The sequence below is a fragment of the Harpia harpyja genome, chromosome 1, assembly GCF_026419915.1.
Source record: "Harpia harpyja isolate bHarHar1 chromosome 1, bHarHar1 primary haplotype, whole genome shotgun sequence".
NCBI lineage: Eukaryota > Metazoa > Chordata > Aves > Accipitriformes > Accipitridae > Harpia > Harpia harpyja.
The window spans coordinates 104,585,240-104,611,657 of record NC_068940.1 but is presented as its reverse complement, the minus strand read 5'-3'; the positions used below and the strand labels follow the sequence as shown (position 1 = coordinate 104,611,657).

General features: G+C 40.4%; 1 protein-coding gene across 4 annotated transcripts in view; it reads right to left on the bottom strand.

Moving 5' to 3' along the window:
• Positions 1–23,743, bottom strand: part of MINDY4 (MINDY lysine 48 deubiquitinase 4) — an 85,062-nt gene extending 61,319 nt beyond the window's left edge. For 3 of the 4 annotated variants that reach the window (XM_052807902.1, XM_052807931.1, XM_052807922.1), the window contains exons 1-5: positions 23,525–23,743; positions 21,378–21,497; positions 19,956–20,164; positions 16,125–16,383; positions 14,676–15,094 (exon numbers count right to left, since the gene is read on the bottom strand). In XM_052807902.1, coding sequence (XP_052663862.1) covers positions 14,676–15,094; positions 16,125–16,383; positions 19,956–20,164; positions 21,378–21,497; positions 23,525–23,587 — 1,070 coding nt within the window. In that variant the 5' untranslated portion in view covers positions 23,588–23,743. The remainder of the gene's footprint in view (positions 1–14,675; positions 15,095–16,124; positions 16,384–19,955; positions 20,165–21,377; positions 21,498–23,524) is intronic. The other variant, XM_052807912.1, reaches the window with a different exon arrangement.
• Between the last annotated feature and the right edge of the window lie 2,675 nt (positions 23,744–26,418).

Genomic DNA, 26,418 nt, shown 5'->3' with positions numbered 1-26,418 from the left:
TATCATAATCAAGGCTTTTCCAGTTCAAAAGCATTTTGGCACCTTTCTCACTGATAATCTTTGATACTATAAGAAAAGAAACACCTCTATTTCTCTGTGAACAAGTTAAAGGGTTTATGCAATGAAATGTGGATGGCTACAATTCAGAAAAGATAGAATGGAAATGAATCACCCATGTTATTAGGGACTTGAGGTAAAAATAAATAGGATGCCCAGCAGGTCAATATAAATAAGAGGACTGAGAGCAAATTTGTATAGTGGCATAAGTAGTACCGAGCTCTCACTGAACATAATAGTACTTTTAATGTGATATAGAGCTTAATATAGTTGACTGTGGTATATTTTAAAATACAATCAGATCTCACCTTGCTTTTCGCTAATACTGAATTTCAGCTGATATTCCTTTCTGCTAGCTACTTGCTAGTATTTCATCCCTCCTGGTGAGGGAAAGGGTCTCAATGACACTAAATTTGCCAATAAAATGTTTTTCTGTCAAGCATCATGTCACTTAACTGTACTTTGACATAACCACAAGCCATATTTTTCTTTTGTCTGAGACTGCAGACTACTGTCTCTTATTTCCTAGAGAATAATGTGTTTCTTCCTAGGTCAACCCATTTCGATTTAGTATTGCAAAAACAGAGCTCTTAACACTTTAAGAATGCAGCACTACAGGTTACAGCATCCCATCCAGCCTCAGTTGCTGCTTCAGAAGGGCTTGGGTCTCTTATAGGTACTGTATCATATCTTGTAGCTTCATTAGATGTCCTGGATACCTTAGAGTCTCAAATAGCACAATATGCCTATGTTCAGGCATGTAGAACACTGCCTACATCAAATTAGCAACCCAAACTCTTCTCAGTAGTGTTTCATCTCAAAAGATCTATAAATGAAAATAAAGTCAACTATGGTACAATTCATATATAGCTCACCTGGTACCAGTTTTTGTAACATTATTGCTTTCTGGAAAGTCTAAAAAGTTTTGGTTCTACACCCATTCCAGGAAGAACCAATGCTGGGATGCAAAGTGCTTTGAATTGTCAAGGCTGAGAATTCCCATCAAGCTGAGGAAAGTGCTGACATGTAAGATTGATGGAGGGTGTTTTCTGGTTAAGAGGGGTATTTTTGCAGGTGTAGTTTCCCTCCTTAAGGGGAGCTTGTGTTTCTCAAAACACTGTCAGGACATTTATTGCAATTTCCATTTCAGCAGATGGTTACTGTTCCAGGAAAATTTATTGTACATGTAAAACCATACAGTTAGAATACTGAGGAAGGGGGAAGTCATCCGTCATGGCAGAAAAATGGGACAGGAAGAAAATAAGTTTCATTATAAACATACTATACAGTACTTTCTCTAAATATTTGAACATTCCTATCTGATCTTCATGCATTTCAGAAAACTGAATTTACTCAGAATAGCCAAACTCGCAGAGAAAGCACTTCTTGGCACAATAATGCATGTACATTCCACTATTTCCTATTTATACTACCATACACAAGAGGTCAAATAAACAAAGGGGCTTAAAAAATAAACACTGATGATCGGTGGCTTTAAGATGACTGTGTTGGTAAAACTTATTTCACTGCCTGATTACAACAGCTTTTCCACTGGACATATACCTTTTCTGCATAACAATTTAGTGTCAGCAGGATGCCAAGAAGTCACAATGCAATCCTCTGGTCTTTTGCTGTTATGCCATATACAGACATACGTGACATTCTTGGTATAGTGAGTAAGATCTGGAGAGTAGGTAAGAAAAAAATTAGACTCTGTTGCTATTTGCAAAAAGGTAAACAAGGCCATTATATGCGATGCAGCTTGCCATTGCTTTGGGGCAAAAATATAAAACCAGAATTATTAAAAGCAATTGTAAAAATGCAAAGAAAACGGATCATAATCAATACTAGGCAATATATTTCTATTGGAAAAAGACCTAGTCAAGAAGATTTAATATAAATTCTGCCATGCTTGTAAGTCTGTTTGACAAAGGTAACAGATCTCACACACTTAACTTCTCCAAATTTCCTTTTTAGTTAAGACCTGCATCTGATTTGATTGGCACATGAGCAGTATGAAAAATTAATTCATGAACAGATGGCTCATTGACAGATATAAAAAAGCTAAATGAAAAAATTGCCATTGAAAGGGTCATTTCTAATAAGCTCACACACGAATCTGTGTTTGTCCTGCTGAATTTTATTAACTGTAGTGACAATTCAGGAGAAAGCTACATCTTTGCTGAGAAGGCTTGCATATGAAAAAAGTATGATTATAATCACGGCTTGAGTTACAAGATGGTTTGAACTGCATGATGAGTTGGGCTCACCTGAACAGAATGCTCTCATGGGCAATGAATGAATATTTATCTCCAGCTATAAAACCAGACTGACTATAATGTAAGTGTAGCTCCTTTATTCATACTGTACTCTATCAAAGATTTTTCAGTGCAACACTCCCACATTGGAATTTTCAAGGAGCACAGTACCACTCGTTTGAACTGACCATTACATTCAGCAACTCAAAACAGTTGCCAGCAAAATAAACAGGTATCAGTAAAATAAAACTCCATTCCATTGATTCCATTATCTAAAGGTGCTTACAAGACACCAGCTAAGAGACTCTACGTAAAGTATTGAGAAGGGTTCCCAGACTTCAACGCTCAATCAGTTCATATGAGTGGAGGTGAATAGAATCCTCCATTCTGTTTGTCGTACATAAAGTACACACTCTGACTGGTTTTGGCCTTCAACTTTTAGGACATTTATTTTTAAGGATGTAGAATTTTCGTGGTCTTACATTTCCTGTCAGAAACCTCAGATTTTTAACAGTCCAAACCACTGTAACCTGACAAATTTTAGCAAAATAAATTATCTTCCTGAAAGCTAATATCAAATGTTAAATTGGAAGATGACAAAAGCTTACACTGAAGAGTGGGGCAGTTTTCTTATCTCATTTTCTTATTAAAAAAGGTGAATACAGATAACAGCCTATTGGTAAGCACATATACTGCAGAGAGAGATTTTACCTCCTGGTAAAGTAGTCTTAGGGAGATTAACACATAGGGGGACAAAAATTCCTTGTGCTACCTGCAAACAACTGATTGTTTTTAAGGAGTGGGTAATTTCTCATGCTGCTTCCTACTGTGCTCCCCCCAAGGCTCGTATGTAGACACAGTGAAAGGAAATAGTGTGAAGCTCTATGAGCAAAATAGGATGTATACTGTCTGTTCTTGCTTTACATTTGAGAAGATCTAGACTCCCTCTGTATTTGCATGAACAAGGCAAATTCTCAAATGACTGAATGCATTTTGGGCAATGGGTTGGACCTTTCCAGTTTTACATCCTTCCCAAAAATAAAGAAATGATAGAGAAGCCATTTGCCATTTCCAGTAATTGCAAAGTGCTTCTTCCTATGGAGTGCTGGAAAAATACCAAAAGGGCAAATGGCAGCACACACAGATGTTATGTCAAAGGCTCTGATGCCATAAATCCATTGGCACAAAACAAAAGTCACAAGAGTTACTTTTATTTTAGGTTCTTTTTTCCGGTCCAAGCATTATGTTATAAAAGGTGTTATGCAACTCCAGATACTTGAAGGTTTTCACTGCTGAGTGATTTGGCAACTACAGTATCTCTCTCTCTGTTTTTGTATATAGGCTAGTTAAATCCATATTCCCCAAAGATGAGCCCGTTTTGTTTGACAGCCATTCTTCGACTGCCAATTGCAAGAGACAAATAAAGATTTATTCCCCGGCTGGCAGCTGCACACACTCCAGGAGGGTTTGGTTAGTCTCTCAGGGAAGGTGCCGACTGCACTAGTCTTACTGTGCTTCCTGTATACAAAGCCACACCGAAGCATTGACGAAAGCTTGAGATGACGCCATGTGCTTCTTCATGCAGCTTAAGGACAATGCCTGGTGCTATGCACAGATCACAAACTGACAAAGATGGAAGGAAACATGCAAAGGTAATTTACTATTAGGCTGCTCCAACTCTGCATTCTTTTCCATTCTTTTGCCTGAAGTGTTGCACTCTGACTAAACTCCTGTTTCCCAGAAACGCCACCATTGCCCAATACATCCTCTTCCTCTTATAGTGGGAAAAATTTAACAAATTTCTCAGACATTGCTCATACACTCTGCATGTCACTGAGTATGCTGGCATACACTGAAATCAGCTGGGGTTTTCTGACTGATTTTAAACAGGCTCTAGTTTATAACAACATGGCCATCTGAGCTCAGACCTCATTTCACAGAATAGGCTATCAAGGTGATGAGTACTTACTTTCTACCCTCATAGGAAAAAATTCCTCAATCACCTGTGTCAGGAAGTTATCATCAGTGCAGTCAGAAACCTCCTGGATTGCTTGTGCTCTGCTTTGTTGCTTATGCTGATGGAGGGAATGTCAAATCCTGCTCTGGACTTGTTCAGAAACTCATGGCCAACATTCTCTGCCAATGTCCTAATGTAAATCAGCACCGCGTGTGGCCAGGAATGATGCAGGATAAAAATGTGTGAGAGGATCTTGGCAGTTTTAGGTTTCAATCATGTGTAACTGACAGCTATAGGCTTGGTCCTCACACAGAAAATAAGCTCATTTATTCCTGTTAATAACAGAAAGCATGAGTATTAATCCTTTCAGGACCATAACACTTTCAAAATATTATTTTGAAAGTCTCAGATATCTAAAAGAATACAAAAAAAACTGCACATATTTTTAAAGGACTTAAAGGATTTCTTTGAGGATGTCCTGGTTTCAGCTGGGAGAGAGTTAACTGTCTTCCTAGAAGCTGGTACAGTGCTATGTTTTGAGTTAAGTATGAGAAGAATGTTGATAACACACTGATGTTTTCAGTTGTTGCTCAGTAGTGTTTAGACTAAAGTCAAGGATTTTTCAGCTTCTCATGCCCAGTCAGCGAGAAAGCTGGAGGGGCACAAGAAGTTGGGAGGGGACACAGCCAGGGCACCTGACCCAAAGTGGCCAACGGGGTATTCCATACCATGTGACCTCACATCCAGTATAGGAACTGGGAAGTGGGGGCGAGGAATCGCCGTTTGGGGACTAGCTGGGTGTCGGTCGGCGGGTGGTGAGCAATTGCACTGCGCATCATTTGTACATTCCAATCCTTTCATTATTACTGTTGTCATTTTATTAGTGTTATCATTATCATTATTAGTTTCTTCTTTTCTGTTCTATTAAACCGTTCTTATCTCAACCCATGGGTTTTGCTTCTTTTCCCGATTTTCTCCCCCATCCCACTGGGTGGGGGGGAGTGAGTGAGCGGCTGCGTGGTGTTTAGTTGCTGGCTGGGGTTAAACCACAACAGAGGAAGATTAGTACTTTGTTTTCCTCTAAGGATCTCCTAGCTCCATAAAAGTGAATTTTCAGGGACTTTTTGTTGGAACATATGAAAGGGAAAAGGCAGGAATTTTCGGTAACACAATGGGTTCACCTGTATTCATCTCCATTCAGGATGAAGAAAGCCATAGGTGGTTCAGAGAGCAAAGTAAAGCCATTCACTCCTTGTCAGTCTTACATAGAAATGCAGGGAGTTGAAGGGAAGTATCTTTGCTATAGGAACACATATTGCCTTACCACAGAAGATTAGACTGACTTCATAATTCTACTATAAAGGCCAATTTGGAGGAAAACACACTAAAACACTGAGGAGACATTTTGCATTCAATGTGCTTGAAACTGAAAGTAAGAAGGCATACGCCTGTGATAAACTGCAGTGACAAATGGGCTAATGTGATTTTATAGTGCTGAGAATCCTGCCTTGAGCAGCCGGTGACTGTTCTTATGCTGTATTAGTGAGACTCACAGTGCAATAAAGTTAGAGCAGTCCTTAACTACATGGAAGAAATATAAAACAAATCAGTAAAACCTAACAGAAAAACAACAGCAAAATTTCAGAGCAGGAAAGATAAAAATACAAGCAGGCGATATAAGTTTTAGACAAAAAATGTCTAAATGAACATGAAAATTATATAAAAGTATTTTAACAGAGGCAAATATGTAGCAAGGAACAGAAAGATCAGTCAAAAACCAACTTTAGCTACGGATAACAGGGCAGTAAAAAGCAAATGCAAGGTGAATATAAGGGAAAAATTCCTAAGACTAAGGACGCTAGACACTGGAATATATTCTCAGGGGAGAGGTGTTACCTGAGTAATTTAAGACTGGACTAGACAAAACCCTGGAAAAAGTATTACAGCAAATATATATATATAGAAATGAATAATCTGCCATAGAAACAAATGACCTTAAAAGGTCTTTTCCATCTGTAATTTCTAAGATTCTATGAAATATGAGTAATGTTCCACTAATGAACTTGGTATCTATGGCAATTCACTAATCCTACCCTATTTGTGTTAGAATGCAAAGCACTGCTAGAAAAAGGCTTATTATCAAATAATAAGTGATATTTTGGGAACCACTAAAGAGTGCCCAGCTAAGGCAAACTCAGCTGAGAGACTATTGCAGGAAGAGAAATTCTGGCTCCGAACTCACTGGCGCTTGCTTTCCTGGTGGTGGAGATGAAGTGCATCAGAGATATTTAGGTTTTGGTTGGAAAAGGCATCTGAAGCCAAGCTACACAGTCATAAAATAGTCCTTACTGTCTGAAATATCCATCTGTACTGGCAGACTTCTGAAAGGAAACCACTAGCTCACATTCAGTTTGTAGCCAAGACTGATGGCAAGGCAAAGGAGGGTATGGCAGACGCAATTAGAAGAACCGGATAAGTAGGGTGATTGTTCACAATGAAAGGATGAGTGGAGAATCAATTATCTTCCTTGCTCCTGAAACTGTATTATAGATCTCTGCCTTTGGACAATGGGATCCACTGCTGTAACCTTTTGTTCACTAATGGCAGGAGGAAATTTTTGTTCTGATGTAATGATATTCCTATTTCTTTTTGCCTTTCTGATAGCCATTCCCTTTTGGTTTCTATGAAATTGGCAAGATATCCTTAACCTCAGGTCCTGATTGCTAAGTCCTTTTGTTCCCCTGGGTCTTTGATTCCAGTTTTACACTTTTTTCTTCTTTCATTGCTCTGATTCTAGTTTCTATGCTATTTTTCTTTGAATTGGGTGAGGAAGGGTGGTTGGCTTTATACATGAAAACTAGAAGTTCAAACATCGCAATATGTTCTTCTTAACTACCAGAGGTGAAACTGAGGTCTACAGATAGTATCTGCCCATCTAACTCAGCACAAGGTGGTTCCACTACACTGCAGAACTGCCCAGTCAGAGTGCAGCTGGCCAGCTCAGAATTACTCATTTAGAAACTATTCAGCTGAGAACTAAAGGGTTTCCACATCCCTATCACACCTTACATTGATAGAATTAAAGGACATGGAAAATTAGGAGAGCACTTCAACTTCAGTGGCTGCATAAGCAGCAATTGTAGTATGTCTCTGTAGCTGAGACAAAAGAACTTTCTCAACTGCTGTGAAGTGGTTCTGCTTGCCTTTCCCCAATTTTGTTTGCGCGAGCTGTGAAACATAGGGACATCTTGACCTTCTAACACCATTTAGCTTCCCCAAATACCTTATTATTCACCATGGTCTTTCCGGAAAAGCAATAGAAAAATTTTAATCCAAGGTCAGGCATCAACTACAACAGCTATTTTTTTTTTTACAGTTCCTAAAGGTTGTGAATTCCATTCCACTATAGAGCCGCATTCTTTATTCTGTGTGCTCAGTTTAGTGATAAATACTTGCTTCTTGTAGGGGATTCAGCATTAAGGAGAATCACAGAATCACAGAATGGTTGAGTTTGGAAGGGACCTCTGGAGGTCAGCTCGTCCAACCCCCTTGCTCAAGGGAGGACTGACCCTACCTCAAGATATTAAAAGTGGCAGAGAACCTTTCCTCACTGCCATTTAAGGCTCTGCCCAGGTTAAAAGACTTGGGAAAGTCTTTAATAGTTTGCTGCCTTTGATCTGAATATGTTCCTTCAACATCGTCTCTCCCAAGTTCCTGTGGAACTTGCAGCATTTTAACAAAATTATAACTACAGATATGGCAACTTTTTAGTTGGAATCTTCAATCATTCACTTGAATTGTGTATTTTTAAACATTATTTTTTATTCTCTTGAAAATCTCAAAATAAAAAAATTAAAAAGTAGTGAGTCCTCCACATTTTGCTTGTGCCTTGCACAAAACTGACACTACTGAGAGGAACAAGGACTCAACAAAAAGGAGAACAGTGAGAAATACTCCTTTGAGAATGAACTATAAACAGCAGCATCAAAATGACCTGAAAGGATAGATGAGGTTTCAAATTCTCCACTGAAGTGGCACTGAGACATAAATGTCATTTTTAACTTGTTAAGTTAAATGAAATTTCTATGAAGGAGTATGGAGGAATTACTGCCATAATTCTGTATACAAGTGTGTGTGTGTAGTTTGATATCAATATACAAATACTAGATTATGTATTTGTCTCCATATGTTCTTGGAGAAACATTTTTCATTTCCTTAAAATGGAAGGTTCTACAGTAAAATATTAGGAGTGCTGTATACATTGTATCAGTTTATACAACCAGAAAACTCATCAACAATCTACCTTTGCATGATAAAGTCACATAGGAAAATATCACGAACCGATTCACTGTTAATTACTTCTGCTGCATGATTTCTCTGTCAAAGCAAACCTTTACCTTTCCTTATTTACTTCATATATTTATGATTGCACTACTATTATGTAGTTTAGGCAGAAAAGAAATGTACTGTGGCCACTGAAGCATTTTATCTAAACTATTAAAAACTAAAGCCATGGAATATGAAAAGTCAGAAAACCAACTCCTGAGAAAAGTAAGTTTAAAACTCAGATTGAAATACTGTCCTTATAATAATCTCCTGTACCTACAGATTCCAGCAACCAGCACAGTTACCATTACCAACACCACAACATATATGGCACAATAAACAAAACGCGATGCCTCACCCAGAGAGTGGTGGTAAATAACTCTTTTTCAAATTGGCAACCTGTCACAAGTGGGGTCCCCCAGGGATTGATATTGGGCCCAACGCTGCTTAATATCTTCGTAAGTGATCTGGATGATGGGATCAAGTGTACCCCGATGAAGTTTACCAATGATACCAAACTGAGTGAGGAAGTGGACACTTTGGAAGGGAGAGCCACCCTGCAGGAAGACCTGGACAGGCTGCAAGAGTAGGCTAACAAGAACCTTAAGAAGTTCAACAAAGACAAATGTAAGGTCCTGCACCTGGGAAAACATAACCCAGGAGTGCAGCGCAGGTTGGGATCTACCCGGCTGGGGAGCAGCTCTGTGGAAAGGGAGCTGGGGGTCCTGGTGGACAACAAGCTCAATATGAGCGAACAGCGAGCTGCTGCGACAAAGCAAGCCAACAGGATGCCGGGTTGCATCAACAAGGGCATCACCAGCAGAGATAATGAAGTCATTAAGGCACTCTACTCAGCGCTTGTCGGGCCACACCTGGAATGCTGTGCTCAGTTTTGGTCCCCGCTATACAAAAAAGATGTGGACAGGCTGGAGAGGGTCCAGAGAAGGGCCACAAAGATGATCAAAGGACTGGGAAGCCTGCCATATGAGGAAAGGCTGACAGAACGGGGTTTGTTCAGCCTTGAGAAAAGAAGGCTTAGGGGAGACCTTATCACCATGTTCCAGTATTTGAAGGGTGGCTACAAAGAAGATGGAGACTCCCTTTTTACAAGGAGTCACATGGAAAAGACCAGGGGTAATGGATACAAGTTACTCCTGGGGAGATTCCAATTGGACACAAGAGGAAGATTTTTCACAATGAGAACAATCAGCCATTGGAATAATCTCCCCAGGGAAGTGGTGGATTCCCCAACACTGGACACTTTTAAGATTCAGCTGGACAGGGTGCTGGGCCATCTTGTCTAGACCATGTTTTTGCCAAGAAAGGTTGGACCAGATGATCCTTGAGGCCCCTTCCAACCTGGTATTCTATGATTCTATGATGGAGAAACTAAATTAGCTGCTGTTTGCTTACAGCTGAGGATACATGAAGATTTGCTGCCACCTATATATTGCTTTTTTTTCTGGATTAATTAAAAGTAAAGGAATTCTAAAAAAAAAAGGCATATAGATTGCATTCACAATTACATCTGAGTAGGTATGTAAACTCTACTGCATATTATACTTTCTTTATGGAATAACTCCTAGTGACATAGAAAAGAATACAATCACGTCATAGAGAGCTATCATTGACCCAACAGAACAAAAATTTCTGTTCCCCCTGTAATACAAGGAAGAAAATAATCCTTTTGTTCTAATTCTTTGCAATCATTATTCTCCCATTTCTGGGGAAGAATTCAGACACTGTATTACCAGGAACTACGTAAATAAATGAAGCTGCAGGTGAACAAATTGTTCTTCACCTCTATCTTTCAGTGATTAAAGGAATGAAGTGCACTCACTATGTAATGACAGTATGTCTGCAAGGGGATCAACATTAAGTCTGGAGTATACTGAAAACACAACAAGCGATTTTCTATTAAAAGTCAGTATTTTATTACAGTTATGAGCAATTAGGTAATAACTGCAGTTAAGCACTGGCCTTTTAAACCATCACTAGAGTTACCTGAATTTGAAAGCAGATGGTCTCAGCAGTAGTTCAACAAACAAGCAAAGACTACATCTGTATCATTAGTCTCCATTTGACTGATTCACTAACTTGATTCCATTTTTCTAAAAAGAAACAAGGAATTGCAGCAATAGCAATGCAAATAAATGACTTTGCATTTTTTTTTCCTATCTGTGGTAGGTGTGTCGGTCTGTTATTTTGGAAAACTTAGTGCTCACTCTTGAATTACACAGCTCTCTTTACAGGTAAGCATTTAATTTGGGTCATCACAGAAATCCAAATGCCTCCTCACTGTCAAGATAGCAAATAGTATCTATTTGGACAAAGACAGAAGCTCCATTTCTTACTGAGGACAAACTTTTTTTTGTGAAATATGGTACTTGGAGGTCTAACTTCGTGTTGATATTATAAGATTGAAGTAGCAAGTCACAAATCTGGCCTCTTGACACAGTTACCCTGCTGCACACACTTCATGCAGTAGCTACGAATTAGATAGTTAATGAAAAAAAAGCATGAACATTTCTTTCATTAAAATGTGTGTGTCAAAATACTGTGGATCTGTATTTCTCCAGGATATTTTTATAGCTAGGTATTTCTGCCCACTCAGTTTGTAAGCATTTATTTGATAATATTCAGCTTGTCTTTTGAAGCATGGCAGTGGTTTTGCTTGAGTTTTTCCTCACAGGTAGACAATGGATGCCTGCAGCCTGTATGCAACAAAAGCATTTTTTGCATATGAGAAAAGAGAATGAAAAAGTACAGCAAATGGAAGGAAAAATAAGATTTGTATGTCTTTAGTTTTCTATGGGAAACAAAAACAGAATTGCAGATGCCTGTGAATGAACCAGCTGTGGTTAATCCTACAGAGATTTTCAACTACTTATCTAAATACTTAAATTAGCATTTATGTCAGGGGCATCAGGTAGCAGTAACAGAGAATGGAAGAGAATCCAGACAAATATCCACTCCTACATTGTAATTTTTCATGCCTCAAAATGCTCAAGCACTCTGGCCAAATGCTGAAAGGCTGTCAAACACTGCAGGATTTGCCCAAAGGGATATAAAAGTCTTGCAAGAGCCAGGCCTTATATTGTAATGGTCGATGTTTATCTGTAGTCTCACTTCCACTCTCTGTTACTTTCATTTAACTTCAGGAGTATCAGCAGTCCTGCTGATTTCAGTGTGAGTTTTCAGAAGCTCAGAGCTCAGCATGAATTCAAATGCTTTACTGGCTTTAACTCAAATCATCTGGCAGGAATGTCCCCGTTTTGCTTTGGAAATAGATTATCACATGGACTCTGCTTAGGAAATAGCTCCCTCTTCTGTTCTCGCTGAAACCAATCCAGTCCTCTGCAGGAAGGAATCTATTTCAAACCACTTACTACAGCAATGGAGCACAGTACCACAGTACGTTGCACAAAATGGTGCACTGGGGCAGTCCCTGTTCAGTCCAGCTTCTACTTTTCTACTTACTCCACAATTACTGCATAAGGTTAGGAAGTGTCAGCACGTCCAACTACAGCTGAGTGAAGTTAGTACAAGAGGTCAGACGCAGTCTTCCCAAAGAATTTTATCCAGTCCAATATGCCTTTGACACTCATAAATAATGTACTATATATGCACTGATTATCAAATACCAGGAATACACTTACTCTTCTCAGCTTTGTTGGGGAGCTGTCAAAAGCCTGCTGAAGCTGTATTGTCTACCTCAATTAATGCTGAGCGTGAAGTAATAAACCATCCTGAAACTGGAAAGGATCATAGAATCATGGACTGGTTTGTGTTGGAAGGGACCTTAAAGATCATCTAGTTCCAACCCCCCTGCCATGGGCAGGGACACCTTCCACTAGACCAGGTTGCTCAAAGCCCCATCCAACCTGGCCTTGAACACTGCCAGGGATGGGGCATCCACAACTTCTCTGGGCAACCTGTTCATGTGATGGGTTAGCACTACCTTATACACTCTGTCAAGCTATATGAAACAAGAGCTGTATGGAGTCAGACCCTGTTGCTTCTGCTTCCACAGTGACTTACGAGCTGGCTCTCTGCATTCACACGGAGTCATGAAAGGCCTAATAAATCCTTCTGAAAGCAGAATATCAAAGGTGGATCTGCAGGCACCAGTTCCAGTTCAGCAACAGTTGGACTTGTATTACCTGGGTTCAGCCATTATCTGACATAGCTCAGCTTTCTAGTACATTACATAATGGAGTATTGACCTCTTGTGGGTTTTAAGACTTAAGACTGTAGTACTTTGGCCTGTTACTCAATAATCTTTTACAAATGAAGTTAGCTAACACAGATAAATAACTGCATAATGCTGGTGGCTATTTTCAGTCGCTTTTTGGTTCCAGACAGGAAGCAAGTGCCACTCCTGGACCATGTGCAGCTCCAGTAGATCCCCAGTTTGTAAACTCCCACAGCCCATACCGTAAGTGTGGAGAGACCTAATATATCATTGCTTCCTCATGATCTCAACAGGGCCTTAACACACTGCATCTCAAGATTTATAAGAAACTAAACATGAAAACAAAATAGTAATAATAATTTTTAAAAAATCTGTGATTGCAGTTTTAGCATATTAATGAGGTTTTTCAGCATTTAAAAAAAGGCAACAAACCTGGCTGCTGTTAAATTTAGTAAAACAAAAATACTACTTTACGGCCTGCAGAAGGGGATAATGGCATGTGCCTTAGTTTGTGGAGCAGTACGTGATATAAACTTGAAAATATTTCTGCCAATAATAACACACACTCACTTCTAGCACTGGGAGCACACCACAAGACCAACACTCAGGATGCCAGAGCCCTATGTATGACTTTCTTATTGACCTGCTGTGTGACCTGTAGCACGCAGGTTTCTCTCTACCTTCTTCAGTTTTCCCATCTGTAGTATGGGCAGAGCAATAATCACCCCCTGCTTAAAGTTGTTGAAGAGCTGCTGACAGGAAGTGCTAGATAATGAGGCAGCAGTTTTTATTATGCAGATTTTATATATGCACAGACAGGGCACAGTTGCCTTGCACTGCTCAAACCTAGAGCATCTTCAGCAGTTCAGAATTCCAGACTGGTTAAACTCTGATGGATGACTCAACCTGAAGCATTTCAAAACCCAACCCAAGTCACAGCCCCACTACAAAGCAAGCTTTGAGATGTGGCAGTCTGGGCCCTACTGCTTTAGCAACCCCCAAATAAATAAAATCCCATGCCTCCCACTCTTCTCAAATTCTGCACAGAAAAAAAACCCTACCAGAAAACAAACCAAAAAAAATCAATTAAGAATATAAGACAAAGAAAAGCCAAAAATACACATTTGGAGGTCACAGAAGGAGGCTCTTCTAAACCTTTTATATCAGTGTGAAGCAATGCAGCACAATAAAAAAAAATCTGAGCTAACTTTTGAGTAAAATACTTTGAGACACAGGAGCTGTGTGGCTGCAGCATCACGGTGCATGAGGACGCTAACTGGGCTTAGTCTAAATACTGCAATGACACGGGCTGTCCTGCTTCAAAGACACAGCACAGTGTCTCTGCATGGTACAGCACTGTGCTGGTAGCTAAACCAGCCTGCTTGGGCATGGCTTGGATATCTCAACACAGCAGTGCACTGAACCATGTGGACGTATGTGTGCACTTGGCTGGTATTCCTTAATTTTATCCTCTGAGGTTTTCTGGATGTACTACTGCAATATTTAGAGGTAATCAACACTATTTCCTAAGGAACAAGCAACATCTCCGTGGAACACTGTAGATGACCTTCAGAGGTGGGAGTCACTTGTACTGCTTAGATGTCTAAGTGGTCTAAGTCTGAACCTGCAACTAGCTCCCTTTTGAAGCAGTAAAGAGAAACCAGCACCTCTAGGTTCTCTCCACTGACCAAGAAAGGAGACTTCAGTGGTTTGGGATGTCAAAAGTTAGTAAGTTAAATCTTAAAATTTCTCCACCTTTCAGTATCTTCACCTCTTCCAGCTTCTTCCCCTCAATGAAATCAGAAGGCATATCTCAGTCACTCCTAGTCCTCCATCAGATTTCCTCAATGTTTTAGTATAATATTCTTACAAATATTCTTACCTGTGGCCTGACAACCGACTCTCATTTTTCTTGAGGGATCTTTCTCTCTTCTCTCTCCCAGCCCCTGAATGTCTGTGAGGGCCGCTCACTTTAAGGCTTTTTTCACTTCTGTCTGTACCAAAGCTTGGAACTGATTTTCTTTCTTCTGTCTTGGTCCTCTCTCTTTCAGACAGCAGTTTGGCAAAAGAGTCATCTGTATCTTTGGGGATATTTCTTAGTTTTTCAGAGGCTGAACTTGTGTGTGAGCTTGACATAGTCTTTGATGCAAACTCCTTACTTACTTGTGTTGAAGATCCTTTGCTTTCTTGAAAATCAGTACTTGGGACACTCAGCTCATTTTCTTCATGTTCTTCACCCTTGAACTGTGCTGTGCTGCTTATGCTAGTGGATCGTTTTGGAAGCCTCCTTTTTTGCAGGTCCTAGAAGTAAGTGCCATTAAAACCATAGATTAAAATTTGAACATCTTTAAATAAACATGAAAAGAAAAGGAAAGCTCTGTTGCTAATTTCTGAGCTAAGCAATTTGTTTGTTATTAGGAATCAGGTTATATAGTAAATCAGATTTTTAAAAAAATGATAATATATGACAGACATACATTTTCACTTAAAATTTGAACAGTATTAAAGATGCTATATACCATTAAAAACTGTTTTCTTTTACCCAAGAACATCAACAAAATACCTCCTAAAAGCTTAATTTTGGGGATGTACCCAACTCAGGAAACTAAGACTGCCCACTACAGGTATCTAGTTTCTATTTCCAAATCAGAGATATTTAGAAAAATCCAACTAATTCATTTAACTTCCATATTCTCTTCAGTATTATCTAAATTATATGTTTAAAATATTTCAATTTCTCATTATTACAAGCCTAATTTTACACAGGGGAAGTTCCTGTCTATATAAAAGCAGCATGAAGGAAAAAAAAGAGGCAAGAATTTTAGAACTGTGTTTTGAAAATACTTACTGATGGAATATGGTCTGATTGACCACTTTAGAAACATATTTCTAACTGAAAGTAATTTTCAATTCCAAACTGCTACTGATTAAATATAGGGTTTGGGAAAAACCTGAGTAAAACTGATACCCATGGCTAAGAAAACTTTGAAAGCTGTAGATACTGCTAAGATAAAAAAGCGATTTTCCTAGGAAAATGGAAAATCCCATCTGTCAAGAGATATCAAGAATGGAAAAGATTTATAAAGCAATTCTGCAACCTAAGATCACAGACATGCAGGGGGAAGTTACAGGTAGTGGTTATATCTGAAACAGTTTGAATTTCTGAATTAACCAGAACCACTTCCTTAACTTACCACATATTTTCAGACTGCAGATTTAATGGATTAGCATGCAGAAGTCATTTTCACATTATTTGCAAATGACTTTATCGCAGAAGTTTAGATATAAAATCCATGGCCAAGCCAAATATTTTGTAAGTGTTGGAAATCACCTCTGGTGAACTTGCTATTGGTCCAGCCATCATTCCTCTGACAATAAGACCAGACCTGGGCCTTGGCTTCTCCTTCATGGTGGATTTCAGCTCCTCAGAAATCGTTGCTGCTTTTAAATCTTCTTGACTATCTTTTAACTTCTTATCCCCATCAGAGGGTAAGTGGCTGTTGTGTATTGTCCCTGTGTGGCATTTTTCACTTTTGTGCTGATGTTTTCTGGATGGAAGGATTTTATCTAGTGGATTCTCAACATCATATCTACGAGGAAGAAAAAGGCAAAACTTCAAACAGCAAAAAAATGCACAATGAAATCAATGAAAACATTTGCTTGGCTAATTAAAGCAGTGCTGTCAAATTAAGTTACTTATCTAGCAATAGTACTCACTGCTGCTTTTCACTTAAACATCTATATGTAGTTCTTCAGGACATTATTTCAATATCATTATGATGTGTCACAATTGGTTATAATATGTGTAACACTTTAATCTTATGCTTACTTATTTTGATATGTACCATACCATAACAGAAAGCAAACTATATATATCATACCAGACAGGTCCTAAGCTACCACCAGCAGTTCCCATTCCTTCTCCATCTGCTTGGTTGGCAGATTGAAAATTTGTTAACACTTTTGCTAACATCCTCTGTTATCATATAACTTAGACTGACTCTACTGACCCCTTTCACTCTTTGCTCAAATGTAGAACTCTTACTTTAGTTCAAAAAGAAAGGTACTTTTGTATTTGGGCTTTTCCTTGTTAACAGGTTGCTACACTGCTGTCATTTGACATCTTCCATATTCTTCAGCCTAGTCCTCCAGGAAGCAACACAAGGTGTAGTTCACTGTTTGCATCTGTTTTCCCACACATATATAATGCTATAAACAAGCTTTTCTGAAATGCAAGTGAGATTCACCTGGATCTGTGACTCCGTTTGTACAACACAATATGAATTTCTTCCTTAAAAATATCTTTTAACAAATCATGTTCTTACTAAAAAAAAAATCATCATTTGAGCCTGTAAGAAATCATGACAAGTCCCAATTTTCTTCATCAGGATCTGTTTCACTGTCTGCATAATATTAGATCACTGTTAAATATAAGTACTTTTATTGAGTAGTTCCCACTTCACTGAGACCTCTTTTGTGTCAGCTGATAAATTTATATTCTCTGTAACCTGAAAATGCTAGCTGCCTTTATGACAACTGTCCATGAACTTGTTTTTCACTCTAGAATGTTTTTGTCCATCCTATTTCATAGTAAAGCAATTCCTTGAGTTGAAGCATCTCGTATCACAAAAACATTCCTTTTATTTAACCAGTTAAAAATAGGTTTTTGAAGTAGTATGTCTCTTGTTGTGAAGACACGCTGCGTATGTAAACTGAAGGGAACATGATCAGTCTCTGGGAGCATTAGGAAATCTGAGGACTGTTACTCCCGACCTGGGACCGTGTAACCCCTCATTGCCAAAGGGCACAGTGTGTCAGCTTAGAGACTGTTTTAACAGTTACGGACATTAAAAAAAACTTCAAGAGGTAAGTTAAAAAGAGAGAAGGCCCTTTAATAAGGAACCAGTGAAGAGTACCTGTCTAATTATACTCTCCACTCCTGAAAGCATTGTTAAAAATTATCCAGGTAGTTGAAATTAAAGCTAATTTCAGGCACTAGCTGGTTGACTTGGTAATGCCTGATTTTTCCTTGGCCGGAGGGGATGGAAATGGCTAGGAGGATCACAGAGCTGCACTTTGCCATGGTGTTTCTCTCACCGGTTCATTTTGTGGTCTGAAATAGGACGTGGCTGAACCAAAGTGGCAACCTGCCCACATTAGTCCTTGTTATGGCAGCTTTGCAGCCTCCTCCTGCGGCCCTGCCGTGGAAACGCAGCCGAACCGCACGGCTGGGACAAGACCTGATCCAGGGGAAAAATGGAGCCACACATCCAGGAATGCCTACCTGTGTCCGAGGGTCAGATTCGCAGCTGGTTTCGAAAGAAAAATCAGTTACAAATACTGGTTTGTATCAGGACAGGCCCTGAAACCCACATTCCCCTGTCACACCCACTTGGCCTATTTTTCCTTGCTTGCACCTCCAGCCAACTTCGGCCTCCCCCACCTCAGGAAGGCGTAACTGGTGAGGTTGGTGCATACGAAGGCATGAAAATTGGTACAAAATCACACAGGATTTAGATGGAAACCTGCACATCAATACAGAATTTTGCCCTCTCCAAAGCTGGCAGCTTTCAGTGTGTGGCTGGGTACCGATTTGCCTTTAATCTGCCATTTTTGGCTCCCCCCTGCCCCACTGGCTGAGGCAGCAAAGGGGAATACTTCATCCCTTGAGGGATGGTGCCCGCGCCATGTTGGCGAGGGGCCCTTCCTCACAGCACCACACACCCCCCCCCGGTCGCCGACACATGCTGCTTCTGCCTGTAGGGCTTTACTTTGCCTCTTTGCATTTGTGTGTTCATGTATCTGTGTATAATGAGCGTTTATGTGTGTGCAGATGTAGGGGGGGGGGGGGGGCGGACTCAACAACCACACTGCGCAGGTCTTTCCCGCCAGCGGAGGATTAGAACCATAGAGTGCCCTCCAGTGTAAAGCAGAGCGGCCCCACAACGCACCACTTCCTGTGCAGTGAAGGGCCACTCTGGGCCAGCAGCCGAGCACTCACTTTGCCGTCACCCCCCGCCTGGCGGGAGGGAAGCGCTCAGCTGCCAATACGCATGCGCACAGCGGGCTAGAGGTAGCTGCGGGCGGGAGGGGGGCGTCGCCATTTTGTTGGGGATGGGGAGGGTGGGTAGAGTGGTCTGGTAACTCTCTGGGTGCTCCTGTTCGGTGTCAGACGGGGGTGTTAGTGGATCCCTCTGTAGGAGAAAGCTTATTGCTGTAGTAAGAAAGGTCTGCAGGCACTGGAGAGGCTCGCAGGGGGAATGGAGCAACTTGCAGTGTCTAGGGCAAGGGAAGAAAATGAGGCAGGTATGAGGTCTGAGGTAGCATGAGGCGTGATAGTATCAGACAGAGGGAGATAAGATCACTGACTACGTGCTAGAAGCTTCTGTATCTGAAAAAGAGAAGCAGCTAATTCTTCTTTTGCACTGCCTCCTTTTCAAGTGTCACTTCTTAGCTGGTAGCATCAACTCAAAATCTTGGCTTTCTTCCCCTGTAAGGAAGGAGTTGCTGGGGTTTTGCAAGCACTCATGCTCAGACTTAGCTACTTGGAGCATGCTGTGTTCAGGATGAGGAATAAAATCAGATTAATTCCTGAGAGTCAAGGCTGGGACGGTGAATTACTCTTTTGTGCCCATTTTAAAAGTTCTGTACTGAAGCACAGTTGGGGCTGTTAACTCCACCTTGAGGCAGTAATAAATGCAATTGAAAGACTTGGTTACATGCTGTTTTCAGGTATTTTGCAAGATGGAAATAACCTATACTGTTAGTAACAATATTGAATTTAAGATAATAGACCTTGGTTTTGACATGTAAGGCATGAATATACATGTAGTTTGAGTGCATGTGGTTAGTTTCTCATCAGACTGCTTCAGTTTGAGTATTTCCAATTTACAACGCATAAAAGCTCAGATTTCTGTGTGCTTCAGTGACTGAAAGATGTAATTGAGATTATCAATCTTCCTAATTGGTAGGGAACATAACATTTTTGAAGAGTGGCTTGCATAGGAGATTTTAATAATTGGAAATTTAAGCTTTGTGTTACTAGGATAACTAATAAAAGGTAATGTAGCTGAAGGTATAAATGATAATACTTTTAATGCTATTTCCCTTATTTAATTTAAAAAAGTTACTAGACAGGCCAAAGAGAAAAATAAAACTGTACCTGTAGGCTTGAGTTTCGCTTTCATCAAGCACAGTGGCACTCCCACGCACATGATCTTCATCCAAGAAGTCAGGTGGATGAGATGTTGAGCTCTTACTTTGAGGAACTGACAGAGCAGAACTTGAACTGATGCTTCTGGAAGTCCCATGGTGCTCAAGGAAGTAATTAGTAATAATTTCAAGAAGAGTTTTCAGTGGGTTCTCCTTGGCCTATCCAAAAAGAAAAAGTTCTCGGTGACTATTGAAACTCTTTGTTCGTCTTGCTGCAGCCTAAAATAGGATATTCTTGTACACTGTACGGTAGCTGAACACACTAACTACATTCTAGAGTTAGCTGCCTATGGGTGTATCCCAGATGTGACTCTACAAACAATCCAGGAAACTGGAAAATGTCAGCTAGAGAATGTCAAGAGCTTCAAGGTGTTGCTGTTAAATGAAGTAAGCGTGATGCAGAAAAAGCAACCTGTTACAGCCATTCCTTATTCTCATTGTAGCTAAACATTGCACAGTATGGTAGCTGTGCTAGAATACACCTTTTCTAATGTTACCTGGTGAATGTCAGAAGAATGTAGAATGAACTGTGTTTTGAGTACCTGACTTCAGTATTTGGGGTTTATTTTATCAGAACTTGGTGAGAAGCATACACTATAGAACTCTCTTGTGCTTGGGATAACTGGTAATTATAGGGCAACACCCCACCACTCTTGTTACACTGTTTCTCAACAGTACTCTGGAAAAGTGTCCTGTGTACATGAGTATTTTATTTAAAAAAAAAAACAAAACCAAAACCAACAAAAGAAAATTAAAAACACCACAGATGTTTAAGGCTTAAGTAGAAAATGCTACAATGTCTGCTATAGTGATGCAACTACACTGGGAGATTTTTTTGAAGTGACTTAATACAGGATTAGCATCATGCTGCTTACCAAAAGCATCATGGTGCCTTAAGTCATGAGTGAACTGGAAGTGGAAATTATCCATTGATGTCCCTGTCATCAAATATTGCTGTCTATATTGCATTTCAAAGAACAGTAAATGCTAGAAGTGTAATTTTATCTGCCAGGTCTTACAAAAAGTTGCAAATAGAAATGGGCATGTATGGGTACTTCCAAAATTGAATAATCTAGCCCTAATGATGGAAAAGGTGTTAAAGTGAGTAACTGCTCCTGCTTTATTGCACGTTGCAGTTTGTAACAAGGGTTCATGAACTGCCAGGTTCTCAGCTTCGTCCCATGAGCTGCAATCTCACCTAAATGTTAAGCTCTCCATTCCTCAGAGAACTGTCAGTGTGTCTGCAGCAATGCAGTACCAGACACAAGCTTGAGTTCTCTCCAGTTTGGACATACGCTACAGTCTTGATCTGGTTGGCCCAGCTTCATGGTATCTGATACCACATTTTGGGGAACACGATCTGTTTCCTTACCTTGTTCTGTTTGTACAAGGAGTGCAGATGTAGGACATTTCGAAGTTCATTCCTGTTATTGATGCTAAGTGCAGAACGTGGAAGCTCTCGGTCCATGGTAGTGATGGTTTTCTTCAAACCCTGCGAAGGAAAAGTGTCAGATTTTAGAGTACTTGAGACAGTACAACTTACTACATCTTTTATTCTTGACTTTGTTGGATGTAGTATGAAACTTCTGGATGGCAGTAATTAGTAACAAGCTAACCTTTAGAACCTGTACTTTAATGGTACAGTTTTGCATTATTACAGCCCACAGATGTGAAAATAATTAAGGTGGCTATGTTGTCTGTGAGATGGAAATTACCAAACATGGAAAAAAAAAGACCTCCATTCAGGTGACTTCAGCTGCTGAACACCCTCATAAGACTGACTGGTCTGTATGAGGCCCCTTCTAATACCTGGGCTTCTGGTTCAAATAGTTCCAGAAATACTGAGTTTACTTTTTCCATCAAGATGTGATACAGCTTTTCATATATGTGATTCCGACATGGGTAATTACAGAGTCTGAATATCAGGTGTATGCTATCTCTTGGTGGGTTCAGAACAGGTTTCAGAACCTTTATCATGAGCTGAAGTTACTCCGATCAGTCTCGGGTTGGAAATCAGTCAGATCTCCATGGCATCAGCTGGTTTGGGGTCTTCAGACTTCCTCAACTACTGTGAATCTGTAGTCCACATACATGGGCACTTCAGAGACAAAATGTATGGGTATCTCACTTTCTGGAGGGAGAGACTGATTGATTGTGAAATGTCAGAGTCAGATCCCAAACTAATTTAAGTGGTACAGCACCATTTTGAAAGAGAAAGTCCCGATTCCTTCTATGAAGGGTTATTGTTACAAGAAAGGATTTATTTTTCTGCAGATGGATTGTCTGGCTCAGATTTAGGGAACTGGGCAAGTTGTGATAAATAAAGGATCATTACCACAGTTGGCTCTGATGTGTATTAAAGATTTGGGGGATGCAGGGGAACACTTGTGCAGAAGCACAAAGGATTATCAGTGTCCCTTGTTTTGACTCGAGAGTATATAGTATGAAATAGATGTGGCAATTCAGGTATAAGTTACTATGGTAAGCTGTATGGTCTGTTTTACCAGCAGGGCATTCCCTTTCTTTTTATGCTTTTATTCAGTTTTACCTTTAAAGATATCTAACTCAGAAATGTAAATGTCTTTCATTTGAAAAATCTTTGCCATCAGTTGAGCTGACAGACTCCAGCCTCTCATACTTCTGGCAGTAAATGGCAAATAATGAATTCTGCATCTGAAATTCTGCTGGCAAATGTTTCAACTTTGTTCACAAACATTGAAAATGTGCATTTGGAGACTTGATGCAAAACAGATGAAGAAAATTGAGGTCTGTGTAGCACTTAATAAGACAGTGGCTGTTTAATTTCTGATACAAGCTAACTCATTCCTGACACTGAAGGACTGACTGGGCTGGACATCAGCAGTATTTCCTTAGGATTTAACATAAATACAAGGTGGTAGGTTCTTTCACCTGGAAATGTGAAGGTGCCTTTTCTTCTGCTCAGTCCCACACTCCACACACCTATGTATAGTCCAAAGTTTCCTTTACAGCATTAACTTTGTGAAAAGTACAGTGGCCTCTTACCCCCCCTTCTCCCTGTCCCCTTTCCCCCAGATAAATCTGCTGTCTGCCAAGCTATTACTGAAAACCAGAAAAAAAAAAAAAAAAAAAATTACCAGTTTCTCTAGAACCACTACCTTTTGCCCCCTTTTTTTTTTTTTAATGTCCTGGGAAGTTTTGTATGCCTCTTGTAAACACAAGGACAACAGCAAAATAGGTAATTAATGAGAAAAAAAAAAAGAAACTGCATTTCTTGATTTAATCTTGGGTTCTGCAGGCGCGTGTGGGTAAGAATCGGGCTTTCTCAAACAAGGAGGAAGCTGGCTTCCATAATCAGGAATAAAAAGGCATTGTGGGAAATGTAGTGCAGATACTTACCCAACAGGCTTGTTACGGTTCAGGTCTAGCTGCTCTAAGGCTAGAAGTCCCCCCTCCCAGTATTCCTTAATCTTTTAGCACTTAACATTTTTCATGTGTCATTCTCATTTGTACTAGCTGGAGAAAATCGAGACAAGTTACCTTTCTACTGAGAAATTCTCTCACCAGTGATGCAGCCACTTCTTCCACAAAGGAGTTGTCCATTTTTAGCCCAAAGTGTGCTTAGGGGGCGTATTCTTTACTTCATCTAACAAATCATTCAAGTCTGCCGGCATTGCAGCTCTTCGGTGCGGCTTTTAACCGCTGCAGTCCTGAAGCAGCAGCGGGTGGATGGCAGCGGCAGGGCTGTGGGCAGTCCGGGTGCTGGAGGTATGTTGCTGTGGAGACCATGTCATCGGAAGCAGGGAGAACTCCTCCCCCTGGGAAGGAAGCCAGGGAGAGACTTAAAATTGAAACAGCTCATGGTGTAACACTGCAGCAAGCATCTCGGTCGTTGCTTTAAATAATAAAATTGGAGAAAGGACTGTTCAAATCTAAGAGAGGGGACAGTTTTCTGGGTGTTTTGTTTTGGTTTTAAGAAGCATACATACTTATTTGCAATTTATTAACTCCTGTGGTAATGCAGCTTTTAACCATATATGTTTCTTTAGTCAAATTGCACTCTTGTACAAAACAAACAAAAAATGCAGCTGCTAAATTGACCTTAATCTCTCATACAGGCAATGTCTAGGGTGGGAGCATTCATCAACTGAATCTTCCCTTTCAGATTGCACCTATGCTAGCCAGTGATACAATATGCTAACCAGAGGGATTGTGGTGAGCAATGCTTTGAGCTTGGGGATCTGATTTAGGTTGGAGAGGTCATATAACAGAGTACCCTGCTCAAAGCAGGGTATTCTCCCAGTACAGAGATTCCGCAGCCTGGGCAACCTCTTCCAATAGCTGACCACTCTTGGGTGGGTAAACTATTTTCCTTAGCTAGTTAAAATTTCCCTTGCTACAGCTTCTGACTGTTTCATCTTACCCCTTTAACTGTTGTGCCCTGTGAGACGAGTATGGCTCTATCTTTTCTTTAACCCACATTCAATAGTTTTGTATAGCATCTAGACCCTCACCTGGTCTTTTTCTCTTTAGGCTGAGCAGACACTGCCCTCTCAGTTGCTCCTTGCATCTTGTGTGCTTCAGCCCCTTAATTGCCTTACTGGTACCTTGCTGTACTTGGTCAGATTCATTCATCGCTCTCTTAAACTGAGTAGTGGGGGAAGAAAAATAAAACAGGGTATTCCATATGCAGCCTCAGGAGCGCTTCACAGAGGGGCATTTTTGCTTTTACTAGGTGCCTTTGCTGCAAGTGCATCCTACTGACTCATTTTCAGCTTGTCTGCCTGCTCCCCAAGATCCTTTTCTGCAAAGTTGCTTTCTTGCATAACCAACAGTTAGGCTGTATTTTTGAGTGGGTTTTTCATTCTTACTGCAGGACTTTGCATTTGACCTTCACATCACCCACCGTTTTTTCCATATGCATGTGTAGCAGATCAAGCAGAGCACTCCTCTTCATCAACTCGTCTGTCCAGCACAACTTCAAAGCATTATTGTCAACACACTCCAGAAGTCTCTTGGTTGGTTGTGCCAGGCCACGTATCTCTTCCATGGGGTGTTGAGGTGCTTAAAATCCTCCATGAGAAGCAGGACCTGGTGATGGCGAAGCTTCTTCCAGTTCTCTGAAGAAGTCATCATTTCTTCTCAATGGAACAGTCTCTGGCAGATCCCCACAGCAATGGCTCTTTTGTTGACCTTCCTTTTGGTCCTGACCCATAAGCTCTTGGCTGGCCCATAATTTGTTGCATAGTAGATCTCTGCATTCAGGCTGCTGCTTTGCATGCAGCACAGTTCTCCTCCCCCCTCTTACCTGCTTCTCTTTTCTTGAAATCCTGTATCGGTCCAGTCAGGTGAGCTATTTTTAGCCTCTTCCAGACCTGGTGTTTTGCTTACTTATGGGTTAGCTTTGTATCCAGATGTATCAAATGGTATACCCGCAAGAACAAGTAGCTGTTTTTTGTATAATTTTACTTGGTAGGGCATTGGCTGAAATCTCAGCCTTAAGTCTGCCACGCGTGTATGTCGACCCTCTGACTGACAAAGGGTGGAATGCGGCTCACTGAATAAAACTCTACAGTGGAAGAATGGTGGGTGCAGATGGACAAGGGTGATGTGCCCATGAAGCTCAGAGAATAATGCAAAGAAGCAGACTTTCTCAACACAAAGGGGACTAGAGGGTGGACTTTGTTTCATATAAACAGCTATCAACAGTTGAGTGGATCAACTGGTGGTGTAAATGTTTCTCCCTGAGTGTGCATGTCTTTTGAGTTAGCCAGACCAGCATAGGCGGAGTGTGTGCATGGCTCAGCCCAACACAGTGTAAAAGCTAGAAATCTAGCAAAAGCATTCTGAAGAGAGCAACGGTCTTGACCTGGCTTCAACCCACATATTTCTTCCCAGTTACCAGGGATGCCCAGTGTCATAACAATGAACATATTATAGAGACTAGTAATGGGGATCATACTGGTATTGTGATTGAACTGCATACTGCAATTGCTATATTTGCTAAGTGTAACTTACATTTGTATTGTGGTGTGATGCTTTGTATCACACTGCTAAATCAGAAATCCCATGTAACATCAAATATATTCATATAAGTAAATTTGACATTAAACATTATACCCTTTACATGTGGAATATCTAAAAGAACCTGGTCAGAAGGTATTGGACTCTGACAGGCTCTTGGAGACCTGGAGGAAACAGTATTTTGCAAAAGTTTTGGTTAGTTTCTCCATATGTCTTTTGGGGACATCTGGGGAAAAGAAGATTGCCTTGTGCTGGAAATGAGCTATCACATGCTTTCAGGATATCGGGAGGTAATTTGCCAACCATTCAGTTAATCGGACATGCAAAGGGCCTGACTGTTCGTTATGGTTGTCAATACCAGCTGTCTGCCATGCATTAACTTGCTGGCATTTTACATTGTCCTAGAACAT